Source organism: Cryptotermes secundus, unplaced genomic scaffold, assembly GCF_002891405.2.
Source record: "Cryptotermes secundus unplaced genomic scaffold, Csec_1.0 scaffold766, whole genome shotgun sequence".
Taxonomy (NCBI): domain Eukaryota; kingdom Metazoa; phylum Arthropoda; class Insecta; order Blattodea; family Kalotermitidae; genus Cryptotermes; species Cryptotermes secundus.
In genome coordinates this window covers 320,563-334,157 of record NW_019727791.1, presented here as the reverse complement: position 1 = coordinate 334,157, position 13,595 = coordinate 320,563, and the positions used below count along the sequence as shown (strand labels likewise).

General features: G+C 36.6%; 2 protein-coding genes across 6 annotated transcripts in view; one reads left to right on the top strand and one right to left on the bottom strand.

The window, feature by feature from the left end:
• LOC111865001 (transient receptor potential cation channel subfamily V member 4) overlaps positions 1-13,595 on the bottom strand; it is a 54,986-nt gene that overhangs the window by 33,929 nt on the left and 7,462 nt on the right. For 2 of the 5 annotated variants that reach the window (XM_023852676.2, XM_023852678.2), the window contains exons 2-6: positions 7,363-7,498; positions 5,669-5,843; positions 4,063-4,381; positions 3,211-3,428; positions 2,177-2,402 (exon numbers count right to left, since the gene is read on the bottom strand). In XM_023852676.2, coding sequence (XP_023708444.1) covers positions 2,177-2,402; positions 3,211-3,428; positions 4,063-4,381; positions 5,669-5,843; positions 7,363-7,475 — 1,051 coding nt within the window. In that variant the 5' untranslated portion in view covers positions 7,476-7,498. Of the gene's footprint in view, positions 1-2,176; positions 2,403-3,210; positions 3,429-4,062; positions 4,382-5,668; positions 5,844-5,929; positions 6,195-7,362; positions 7,656-13,595 lie in introns of those variants that run through there. The other 3 variants (XM_023852677.2, XM_033751649.1, XM_023852679.2) reach the window with 3 other exon arrangements.
• Positions 10,454-12,447, top strand: LOC111865003 (general transcription factor II-I repeat domain-containing protein 2). The gene is made up of 2 exons (XM_023852680.2): positions 10,454-11,957; positions 12,087-12,447. Exons 1-2 carry the CDS (start codon positions 11,180-11,182, stop codon positions 12,263-12,265), a joined length of 957 nt encoding a protein of 318 aa, XP_023708448.1. The 5' UTR covers positions 10,454-11,179; the 3' UTR covers positions 12,266-12,447.

Genomic DNA, 13,595 nt, shown 5'->3' with positions numbered 1-13,595 from the left:
CAAGACAAAAGAACTACAATAAATTGTTGCACTTGGGACGGTGTTTATGTCATATATAGCTTATTTATATTTTAAAGTAGTATTTTACTTACTGCTTGAATAAGTTCTGCTCAAATTTGATAACTACCTGACGATTTATACCTTTTCAACTTTGCAAAAGCAATTTCAAAAGGGCTAGGATCAGGTACTGACAGCTCAGCTGTATGTACGAGTATTTCTGTCTCTAATATCACTGACTCTTTGTACATTCAATTAACTGAGATAAGTATTTCTTCCACTAACTAAAAATGTTGTGGGAATCTGCAAGCAGAACACCATTCTCATCCTTCATTAGGTTACTTCTAAGTTGGTAACTCCTCTTAAAGTCATTTATTCCTTTATACAGGTCTCTAATATTCCTGTTCTTACTGTTTACTGCATGTTCATTAATTTTGTCTTTCAGATATTCCCTCTTTTATTCCTGAAATGTCTGCTGACTTCATGTCTTATATTGCTCAGATTATTCGCACTTATTTCACTTTGATTCTGTGAACACTGCAGTTTGGCTTGTTTCCTTTCTTCTAGTAATTTTGAACATCATTTGTAGAAACATGGCTTATGCTTCTTCAATTCATAATAACCTACACTTTCTTTGGCAGAAATTTTGATATTCTGTCTAATAGTTTCCCAAGCTCTATTAATATCCACCTCAGGGTCTAAGTTTTCCAAAGCTGCGAAACTCTTTGAGATTTCAACACGATACTGCTCTTTAGCTTCTACTTTGTTTGTTTTCTTGAGATTGAACTCCTCCATATGAACTCTGTGCGTTGTTTGTTTATTCTCTGCCATTTCTCCCTAGCTTTTGCCACCACCAGATAGTGGTCAGTATCATAATCTGCTGCCCTGAATGATCAGACATCAAGTACACTTGAATGCCATCTCCAATTTGTCAAATTATGGTCAATTTAATTGTGTCTTTCCATCGGATGTTGTCCAAGTAAATTTATGAATGGTACAATTTTGGAACATTGTACTGTTGACAGATTTTTGGATGTGGCAAAATTTACTAATCCAATTCCATTATCATTACTAATTCCATGTAAACTCTCATTCCCAATTTTTGGTGTGAAATTATCTTACCTACTTACCTTGGCGTTGAAATCTCGTAACAGAATTTTCATATGGTATTTAGGGAATGAACTCCTNGGTCAGTATCATAATCTGCTGCCCTGAATGATCAGATAATCAAGTACACTTGAATGCCATCTCCAATTTGTCAAATTATGGTCAATTTAATTGTGTCTTTCCATCAGGTGTTGTCCAAGTAAATTTATGAATGGTACAATTTTGGAACATTGTCATTTCGTTAAGCTCAATTTCTAAGTTCCATCACGATTTCAAGCATATTTGCCAGATTATAAAATGTACCTACTTTTATAAGAAAAAAAATGTATAAAAAAAGAAATTGCCTACAACTACAAATTATATAATTCAAGTACATTCCAGACATTTTTCCAGAAAGAAGTGTGTCTTATAATTTCTAAATTACTGTAAATATTTTATAGTTCAAATAAAAAATATTGGACAAAAAAAGACGAATCACAATTTAAAATTTATGCTAAATACACATGAGATTACTTTCTGTAAATTTTGTTTTCATGGCAATAATTACCAGCATTGTGGTCTTCTGTGTGACATTATGTAGTTCTGTAAAGAGATAGAAAAGTTTCAGAGGAAAACATGGTATCCGCCCACAAAACTACATGGTGCCACAACCCAAAAGCCCAAAATCTGACATTAGTTTGTTTTTTTTAATTCAGTAAGAGATTCCTTGACATTTGTGTAGGTAGGTGCTTCATAAAATATATTTCAAATTCTTTTAAGTTATTGTGAAGTTAGGCACATTTAAATAACAATCTAGTAATTTATTTTTTGGTTCATTTTATAAAAACTTGTGACAAGATTACGCATATTTTTTTTCAATTTCTGATAAGTATCATGCTGCAGCATGAATTTCATGGTGCAGTTTTCATTTAAAGACTGACAGCCCATTAGTAAAGAAATTCCTTGCTTTCAAGTATCCTGAAGGCTTATTGATATCCATTTCTTTACACTAGGATTAATTCTTTGCAAAAGTACATAAATGTGAAACATAAGCATGTTCTTATTATTGAGTGTAAAAACTTTCTCAGCTTACTGGTTCGTCCATCTGGCAACAAAGTATCCAGTGCATTTAGTGGGTATGCTGAACAAGTAATGTTGCTGTACCGCCAGAATTCTCTCGCACTCAATTCCAACATCTCTCGGAATACCTCGGCTCGACCTAACTTACAAGCAAGTGTGAGTGGAGTAAGACCAGATAGGTTCACAATTCCATTGCTGGCAGGTAGCTTTGGATGACGTAATGCATAGCCAAACATATCCTATATAAATAAAAGAGTAGCAAATCAGAACACTTGGTATAATTACAGACTCCAAAATGAACACAAAATGTGTCAATTAATGTAAATTCCAACTTTTATTAAGAAGCATTATAGCCAAGTACTACCAATCATTAGACAAGTCACTGGCATCTTCTTGATTACTTCTCTGATAATACCTATCATTAAGTGTTAATGTACGGTTACTGCACACTGATATGGTTACACAATAATTTTCTCAACTGAAATGACTGTGAAAATTCTGTGACCCAGTACATGACTGACCACAAGACAGACGATGAGAAACTGCACACTGGAGTGAATTGTGGCATTTGCTGTGGGTGAAAAATTGTTGTCAAGAAGCATCAGTGGAGTATGAGACACCTTTCTTGAAATTTCTCCATTACTCAGGCTGGGAAAGTCATTGTGTATCATTGCGCAGCAACAGTTCACTAACACTTATAGACAAGTACTGTCACAGGATTAATCAAGATGACGCCCATGAATATTTAATGATTCTGACAGCATCTATGTTTGGCAGCCAGGATAATGTATAAAGCTAGCATTTATAATTATTTTCTTTTCATAATTTATCAGTGGCAGATATTCCTTAATAAACTAGTAAACATATCTAAACTGAAGTGCTGTATCATAATGCCACAGATGTTTTATGAAACACCAGTGTTCAAAGAATAGCTTAGACTCAAAAATGTAGCAGAGTAACAAGCAAAGAATTTGTCAGTACTAGGATATATGGAGGATTTGTTCCAGTAGCAAAGCTTCTAATATTTGTAAATGCAACTATACAAACCAACTTATCACAGACAACCACCATGTGCAGTATCATGTTTCCAAAGGAGTCCTGAGCATCAGGATTAGCACCTGAGTCAAGAAGCAGATTATAAACACTTTCATTAGAGCAACATGCTGCCCATGCTAAAGGGAACTCTCCTAGATAGGCCAGCCCTTCATAGTCTGTATGTTTACTTGGTCTTGCTCTTTGTTGATCCCTTGGTAGAAAGAAGCTCCCTGTATTATGAACAAAATAACGAAATCAATAGTTCATTATCTTCAAGTGAGCTAGGATATTTCTACTTCACACGAAAGAAATACATTGTGTTCATTTGTTTCATTTAATAGACATGGACCCATTCTGCAAAGCAGTGGTCTGCAATGACAGAAAATGATAATTTCTGCTCAGAATCTGGACAAAATGTTAAAGTAATTAATATCCAAAATAAATGTTAAACGTTCAGATTATATGGTGTCACACATGAGGACGTTCAAAAGATAAATCTAAATGCATAATATTGTGACAATACGTATGTTTGAAAATCCCCAGCTCTTTAGGCCAGACAGCTAACGTAGATGCCGCAGTTCTCCAGCAACCGCGCTCTGCTACTAGACAGCTAACGTAGCTGCTGCAACTATCAGCAACCATGCTCTGCGACCAGGGAGCTAACGTAGTTGCCACAACTCTCCAGCAAACGCGCCGTAGGAAGCTGTTCCTACAGGCGCACACAGCACCACATTACCGGCCAGACAAACAAGATGAATGGCTGTAAAGACTTGGTTTACCACAAAGGAGCAAATTCTACCAGCGCACTCATGGTGGAACAAACTGCGACAGTTTCAGCATATAAGTACATTCAAACATACATACCTATGGCCCTCTGTGAAACATTTGCCCCTGCTTCCACAAGATCCTGCACTAGTTCATTATTAGCATATGCAATTGCTAGGTGCAAAGCACTTGCCCCAAGATATTCTTCACCCTCTACAACATCCAAAGCTTGTTTTGGGAAACATTTGAGCAGGGTGCGAGCTAGTCTTGTGTGGACCTTTGTATCACATATAATAAGTACATGCAGTAGTGTTTCTCCCAGTGAGCCACGGTACTGCATTCGCCAACATGCTTCATGGTCAGTCCATTTTGCAAGTGGATCATGTGGACTCAATGATGCTTCAATTGGAAGAACTACCTATGAAACCACCAGAGACATATTTAGAGAATATTTTAAATCACTAATTTTAAATGCATGAAAATTAGGATTTCCCTGGAATTACTGGCTCCTCAAAATAAATTCTAACACATATTAATTCTGTTTACTTTTTACCAATAACAATTGACAACACAGTAGCAACCGTTATCAATTGTAATATTACATAGATTGCACAATTTGAAGAATTACTTTTGCAAGTTTCATATATACAGAAATAACTGCACTGGTAATACCAAGTCACAGAAGAGCATATCATATACAGCAACAGAATTTTCTATGGCTATTCCCACAAAAATAAATATAGTTTACTAGTGATTTAATAACCAATCTCATAAATCTCCCATGATAAAATTCTAGTTTCCTTTGACATATTTCAGTGTCCTTAGAAGATTAATATTCACTTTTATGGATACATTAATCTAGAGTTCTAAACCATATCAGTTCAATAGCATGAAAATCCAACGTTCCAGAAACTACCTGATATCATCATAATGAAGACATTTAAAAGTTAACATAGCAACTACATACAATGTATACTACAACAGTGAATTTCACCATCATAAAGAATTCGATGTTCGATTAAACACAAGAACTTAAATTAAATCCTAGCCTTGGAATGTGGCCATAAATTAATGTAAAAATCAAAGATGGGTTTGAATCGCCGAATGATTTCAATATAAGCTTTGAGGTTTTGATGATAGTGAAGATTCATACTGTTGTCTGCTGAGTATGACATCATGAAGTCTAGTAGGAGGACCAATATTTCAGAGAAACACAGTACCTCCATCTTCTACGTTGCCACAGTTTAGAAAACCACTGCATAATACTTCAGACTTTACTAATATTGGTATTTCATAAGATGGGAAAATATCTTAAACTGGTATGTATTAATTTTCTTTCTATACATTACTATAACAGAGTTTTTAAGCACATTAATAATTTACAAAAAGAAAATTTTAATACCATAAATGCTGTATTAAACACAAAGCTTGGGCCTTAGCTGTAGCCATATATTAACAAAGAAGCATATAGTTGTTAACCTATGTCACGAACTTTACAGTATAATACAGCGCCATGATGCATGTTCTATTTCATACCAATAAAAAGGACCTTGTGAACTACCAATTTCTTTCAGCATTGAAGTTCTTTATAATTGAGACAAAACACATTTTTCAATACAATAACATGCAAGTACAAATAAAACTATAAAAATATGCTTTAATGAACAAAGAATAATTCAATTACTGCATGTTTAATGAAAATTACCTTTTCTTGACCTCTGAACTTCCAACGTAAATACTCAGCCCTGTTTATCACTTGCCCTTTCCCTTCTGCATACATCAGTATTCCAAATTGTTCTTTTATTAGCTTCTCTACTTCAGCTTGACCTCCCAAGTTGTAAGCATCAATAAGTTCACCACCATTCTTATAATTGGCAATCCTATGGGACAGAAAACATTAGAATTATAAAAAGAGTAACATACTATATTATGAAAGCATAAATTATTTAATTATTTCAGTTGATACAGGTTTGCCTCTGTTAGACTTCAGCACAAGTCATCTTTCCAAACACTTGTTCTTCACATTGCTTCCTAGGCATTATTTTAGAAACTATGAAAATCTTGCATCATATGTTTGAAGATGAAAGTGACATGTAGATTGTATGTCTGGCAGAAAAATGCGGTCATGGTCACTAATTCTTTCATATAATGTCTCTAGTACCCTTTAAATTTTAAGGTTTTATATATTTGTTATATACAGGGTGGGCCAGACTCAATTAGGCAGTTTTTGATCATTAATAACTAACCAATCCAACAACACACGGGATAATGGGAAAGTACCTTTTGTTGTCGATAGATGGCAGCATCATACAGTATGCTGTGAACAAGGTCAATACTCTGCATACTTAGTGCGCATCGAGGAAACGTCATGGCTGGTAGACGGTTGTCTATCGAGCAGCGTGTAAAATGTGTGCGCCTTTTCTCAGTTACTAACAATGTATCAGAAGTCCAGCGCAGGATGTTGGAAGAGTTTGGACCACCAGCAGTCCACAGGGACACAATTGCCCGAATAAACAAGCAGTTTGATGATGTGGGGCGGCGTGACATACGAAGGACTGATTTGCCCATTCTTCCTTGAAGGTTACATCATGGGGGAAACCTACCTAAAGTTGCTGAGGGAAAGTGTCATCCCAGAACTTCAGAGGAGAGAGAACTTTGATGAACTGTGGTGGCAGCAAGATGGGGCCCCACCACACTTCGCCAATATTGTTCAGGCGTTCTTGCATCAAGTTTTTCCTCAATGCTGGATTGGCCATCAAGGGCCTGTGGAGTGGCCAGCCTGATCACTCGACATCGCCCCACCAGACTTTTTCCTTTGGGGTTACCTCAAAGACAAGGTGTACACTAATCCCATTGACAGTGTGAAACATCTGCGTGAGGTGATTGTTCAGGAGTTCAATAAAGTTCTGGTGAATATGTGTAGAAAGGCGTGTGAAAATGTTGCTTTGCGTCTGCAAGCCTGTGTTGACTTAGGTGGTGCCCAGGTTGACCAGCATCTTGAAAATCAATGACTTATGTGTGTGCAATTCCATTTTTGTAACCATTGCAATTTTTAACATTTATCAATGAAAATAACATCTAATCAAAAACTGCCTAATTGAGTCTGGCCCACCCTGTACTTTAATATTTAAAAATTGACAGAACAACTATGAAAACAAATCATCATATTTATGTTTTCTATATAAAAAATACCACAGTTCTCTATGTAATTAGAGTAAGAAATTTGAATGACTATCAAAACAGGTATTTCTAATTTGTATTAAAGTAACAAATATTGTTAATTAAATGCCTATATATGCTGCTTTTAGAGAGCCATTCATTAACGAAGGCATTTATATCCAGAAGTGAGACAGGTAATGAGTTCATTAGACTGCCCCAAGGAACAGAAAGAAACAGTACCTATACAGCAAACATTCATCATGATCAGAAGCCTGTGAGATGACCCGGTCCAAAACTGAACCTTCATTCACCGAGGCTCCACGTGATCCTCCGCAGCATGAGGAGTTCCCCATGTGCACATCATTGTTCGATACAACTATAAAAAAACAAAAAACAAAGTTCAGAAACTTTATTCATAAAACTGGGATTTCATTATTGCTGATGCTATAGCATATCCTGTCTATAATTACATACATTACATTACATTACGTTGCATTGCATTCCATGGATCCAAAGTTATTCAAAATGACTGTAGGATGTGGAATATGTCATATAAATACAAAACATATGTACAGTCCCAGTGGAGTTCTCACACAAGAGAAACCAAGAATACACAGTGACTACACACAGGCTATTTCAAGATACATAAGTTATTTTCTAGACAATAGGTATTCATCAACAGAGTAGAATGAACGTGTATTTAAGTATCGTTTCAGTGTTATTTTAAACTGTGCTTTTTCATTCATAAGACTTTTGAGATCAGCTGGCAGGTTATTAAAAATGTTGATCCCAGCATAATATGCGCTTTTCCGAAAGCATGAGAGGTTAGCAATTGGTTTATGAAAGCAGTGTTTGTGTCTTATGTTAACACTGTGTACATCTGCATTCGTCTGAAAATGTTCTTCGTTATTTGTAATGAAGTTTATAAATGAATATATATATTCACAAGGAAAAGTTAAGATCTCTAGTCTCTTAAATAGATCTCTACAGGACTTATGGGATTTGACACCCATCATAATTCTAACAATTTTCTTTTGCAAAGTATATACCTTTTTACTGTCAGATGAATTACCCCAGAAAATTATTACATACTTCATTAAAAGCGAAAGTAAGCAAAATAGATTGATTTGAGTGTGTCAATGTTACTAATATGTAACACGAATCTAAATGCATAACATGCTCTACTTAGCTTGGGAATCAACTGATCAATATGGTTTTTCCAGTTTAATTTGCAAACCAAGGAATTTTGTGTTTACTCCCCCTTCTATATATTTATCATTATATCCTATGTTTAATGGATATTGTGGTGAGTTCTTTGTTATAAATTTTATTACATTTGTTTTTTCTAGGCTCAGGGACAGCTTGTTTGCAGAAAAACATTTACTCGTTTGCGAAAGAACCTTGCTTGATAGCATCTAGAAATCACCTAAATGTTTACCAGAAATCCATGATTTATTTAAACCGTCTTGCAGTGNATTAAAATTAATATGAGAACAAGGCATGCAATGAACTGGTTTGGCGTGGATAAGTAAGCACCTGAAGATGGCATTGTTATGACGAAACATGTAGTGCGAGGGAGATAAGGAGATAAATGAGTGTATGCACTGCAAGACGGTTTAAATAAATCATGGACTTAAATCAGTGCAACAGGACGCTAAAATATAACATTACCAGAAATTATAGCACTAGTGTCATCTGCAAATATTATAGGTTTTGATGAGGTACTTAGTGTAGGAGGGAGGTCGTTTATATAAATTATGAAAAGCGAAGGCCCCAAAATTGACCCCTGTGGAACTCCATGTGCTTTACCTTTAACTTTAATAACAGAATTATTAACTTCCTCAACATCCAAGCGGTTTCTTTCCATGAGGAATTTCCACCAAAATTCAGTAGTATACATTGTCTTCTGTCCAATATAATCAGGTCACAGACCCTCCTTAATGCACTTATGCTACAAATGCTGGGCTAAAAAAGAACACTATTTTGAATTGTTTCATTTTTGGTCCGTTACACTATTAATCACAAAGTCAATAAAAAGTCCGTCGAGTGTAACAATGTTTTTTAGGTCACTTCTTTATCACTTTTGCCTTACATGTTTCGGTTTAATAAAACCATCATCAGAGGCACATGGTACTAACAAGAAAACACTGGCGTTGTTTAACTGTACACAGTATATATGCTGCGTGGACGCTGCTACAAATGTCGATGTGTAAAAGCACAACACTTGCTAGGAATATTGAATGCACGTTCAACTCTCGCATTCCATCCGAAATAGCCCTCAAGTTAAAACGTCACTATTAAAATATTTAAAAGTTTAAAACATTTGAAGTAAAATGTTAGGCTCCTCCTTGTTAATTCATCCCGATGATGGGAGATGTCAGCTTGAGGTTGTATAGGCTTATGGTTGGATGTTTCCTATGCGTTGTGTGTTGTTTACACATCGACATTTGTAGCAGCGTCCACGCAGCATATATACTGTGTACAGTTAAACAACGCCAGTGTTTTCTTGTTAGTACCATGTGCCTCTGATGATGGTTTTATTAAACCGAAACATGTAAGGCAAAAGTGATAAAGAAGTGACCTAAAAAATATTGTTACACTCGACGGACTTTCTATTGACTTTGTAAAAAAGAACAATTTCCTCACTACACAACATTCTTCATTTCCTATTTACTTTTCCTCTTTTGAACTAAAATATTTTGTTGAACACTTGTTTTCTGACTATAAAATTTATCAGACAGATTTATTATTGACCATCTAATACATTTTGTCATAACAAACACATAAACTTCTACATATGCTATTTAGCTGCTCCACCATGTTTCAAACACATTTGTTCATCATCAGGGCCATGACTTCATAAGAAATCACTGAATAATATGTATTGTAAAAATATAATAATATACTATAATATGTATAAAATACAATATTGCACCATTTGAGAGGATGACCATCAGTGTCGTAGGGTCCTTAGCAGAGAGCCAGTGGGGAAATTACTACCTTCTGATTGCAATGGACTGCTTCACAAAATGGGCAGATGTTTACATTGCACATGACCAGGAAGATGTTCAGTTGACCAACTTATTCTGCCACTTTTGGGTGCTGAGGGAACTGCACAGCAGACAAAGGCGAGAACTTCAAGTCATGACTGTTACAGGAAGTGTTATGGAGCTTCACAGCATGCAAGGACTCACACCACAACTCTGCATCCACAGATGGAGAGTATATCCAAACGCTATATAACAGCAGATAAGCACTTGAAGCAGGTCATTTTGAGGAACCAGGAGGGATGAGGGGCTACCCCTCTTCCTGCTGGCCTAAAGAGACTACAGGTATGACACCTGCCAGCATGAGGTTCAGAAGAGAGCTACGTTTTCCACTTGACCTACTGATTGGTACCCCCAGACAAGCAACATATGACTGAATAGGTAACAACCATCATTATGCCCATCAACATCTGAAGATGGCAAGAGACAAGATGAGGGCCCACTAAGATCACCTAGCCAGCTCTGCTGCATTCCAGAATGAAGACAAGGTCTGGTAGTACCACCTGACCCACACCCAAGGAAAGTCGCCTAAACTGTACCCATCCTGGGGAGGCACTTACCAGGTGATCACATGGATCATCATATAGCTTAGAGCAGGGGTCGGCAAACTACGGCCCGCGGGCCAACTCCAGCCTGCCGCCGCTTTTTCTGAGGCCCGCGCGCTAATAATAGATTTTACATTTCCAAACTCTTAAAAATGTCAAAGTGGAATAATATTTCATGAAACAAGATAATTATTATAATATTAGTTTAATATTTCTGCATCTATGAAGCTTTATTTATAGGAAGAAACCTACGTTTTATCGAACATATTGTCTATGGATGATAACGCACTCCAACGGCCGACCTTGAGTTGAGGAGTTGCGAGAATTGCCGTGTGTGGCGCTCCTATAGCTTCCCATTCTCACGTTCGCACGTTCCTTCGTGGCCTCAGCCGTGATGACACGCAGTGTTACGAATGCCACGTGTATCGCAGTTCTGTGTCGTTTTAATACCAGTGGATATCCATCATGTCGCTGTCGAAACCACAAAAGAAGAGAAAAGTGGACTTGGAATGTCGTGCTTTTAAGGCAGAGTGGAGTGAGAATTATTTTGTTACTGAATTAGATGGCAAAGCATTGTGTTTATTGTGCAGTGATACTATAGCTGTACTAAAAGAGTACAATATACGTCGGCATTACCAGACTAAGCATTCGGCACAGTATTCCCAACTCACAGGGAAGGAACGATCACAAAAATTAGAAACTTTGAAACGGAGTATTTCATTACAACGCAGTTTCTTCACGAAAATGAAAAATGAAAATAAGGCTGCAAGTAAAGTAAGTCTACGAGTAGCTCATTTGTTAGCCAAGGAAGGAAAACCCTTTACTGATGGTGAGTTAATTAAATCATGTTTGATTGTAGCAGTTGAAGAAATGTGTCCAGAGAAAATGGATTTATTTAATAATATCAGCCTTTCCGCGAGAACAGTTGCCCGAAGAGTTGAGGACATTGGTAGCAACATCACTAACCAATTAATTAACAAGGCAAATGATTTCGAGTGGTTTTCCTTAGCTCTTGATGAGTCGACAGACATTACAGATACTGCTCAATTGCTGCTGTTTATTCGAGGAGTCAATGCTGACTTTGAAGTGACTGAAGAATTAGCTTCTATGAATAGTCTGCGTGGAACAACTACAGGCGAAGACATTTTCAAGGAAGTTGAGGAAATGTTAACGAAGTACAATCTGAAGTGGAATCAGCTAAAATGTGTGACAACTGATGGTGGTAAAAATATGTCTGGAACAGGTAAAGGCTTAGTTGGAAGCATTTACACAGCTTGTGAAAATGCAAGGTGTACAAGGCCTATGGTTATTCATTGTATCATTCACCAGCATGTACTTTGTGGCAAATATCTTAATCTGTCGTGTGTTTTAGAACCAGTCGTGTCAACGGTGAACTTCATTCGTTCTCGTGGGCTGAACCATCGTCAGTTCCGTGATTTTCTGTCAGAAGTGGAAGCCGAATATCCTGACTTACCCTACCACACAGCAGTTCGATGGCTCAGCAGTGGTAAAGTTTTATTAAGATTTTTTGAACTCAGAGCAGAGATTTAAATTTTTCTCAATGAGAAAAATCGCCCTCGACCCCTTTTATCGAACACTGAATGGCTTTGGAAGTTAGCTTTTGCTGCTGATATCATGGATTTCTTAATGGATTCAACTTGAAGCTACAAGGCAAAACAGTGCTAATATGTGAAACTTATACTGCGGTAAAATCATTTCGACAACTGGCTTTGATCGAGTCATAAATCATGTCAAGCTGTTTCGTGCATTTCCCATGCTGTCAAACATTAAAAGAAGAAGTGGATTCCCCATTCCCGCACGAATTTGCAGGTGATATATTTTCTGAGCTCAAAAAACAGTTCCAGCAACGTTTTTCGTATCTTGATGCAAGTGCAGAAGATATTTCCAGATTTGAAAATCCATTTAACTGTACAATTGAGGGACTTCCACCTAACCTTCAATTGGAAGTGATTAATCTGCAGTGTGATAACATGCTAAGAGGCAAATTCCAAGAGAACAGTCTAACAGAATTCTAGAAGTGTCTTCCAAGTGATGAATATGGTGAATTAAGATCATATGCTCGAGGTTTGATCTCTGTATTTGGTAGTACCTACCTGTGTGAAAAGACGTTATCAAAGATGAAATATGTAAAATCTCAATACAGGTCAGCATTAACAGACGAACATTTGCAATCAGTTATGATGATAGGGAGTACTAACTTTGACCCCCAATTTGAAGAAATGTTATCTCAAAAAAAAAATAATTTCATTCATCCCATTAGTAGCCTAAAGCTGAGTTTCAAACAATGACTGTAGTTCCTTTTGTATTTTTATTATGTTACATTTTCACCAGTAAATTTGTGAAAACTTGTTTTTTAACCTGTTATTTTAACTGTACCGACCTTTAAAGATCCTTGAGTTTGCTTCTTGGCCCTCAGAGTGTAATGTATTTTATATTTGGCCCTTTACGAAAAATCTTTGCCGACCCCTGGCTTAGAGGATCCAGGGTAATCCCATAATGAAGATTATGGTGGTCCACCTGCACAGGCTGCCCTTTATTTAGGTGCATGAAGAATGTGCTTATAGCACAGGTCAACTATAGTACAGTCAAGATAACATGGGGCTCGAGAAGTATGAGTGCGTTTTCCCATAGGTCTAATCATGTTCTTGCTTCACTGTAGTTGTCAGTCTATTAATCTGGTACACTTGAAATGATCTCTTTGTACAACTCTTTTATAGACCGTCAAAACACAACAAATAGAAAAAATCAGGGCTTAGCTACATGTTTCAGCTACTAATGGCCATCATCAGGCAAACACATATCAACAAACATACACCATTGAACTGCTGTACAATAGATTGGATACAATGTTAAAATACTT

Bases quoted from the DNA above. Each gene is read 5' to 3' on its own strand.
- LOC111865003 (XM_023852680.2), top strand. From the start codon at position 11,180: ATGTCGCTGTCGAAACCACAAAAGAAGAGAAAAGTGGACTTGGAATGT. The intron at 11,958-12,086 runs GTAAAGGCTTAG...CGTGTGTTTTAG, and splicing joins TAAAAATATGTCTGGAACAG to AACCAGTCGTGTCAACGGTG.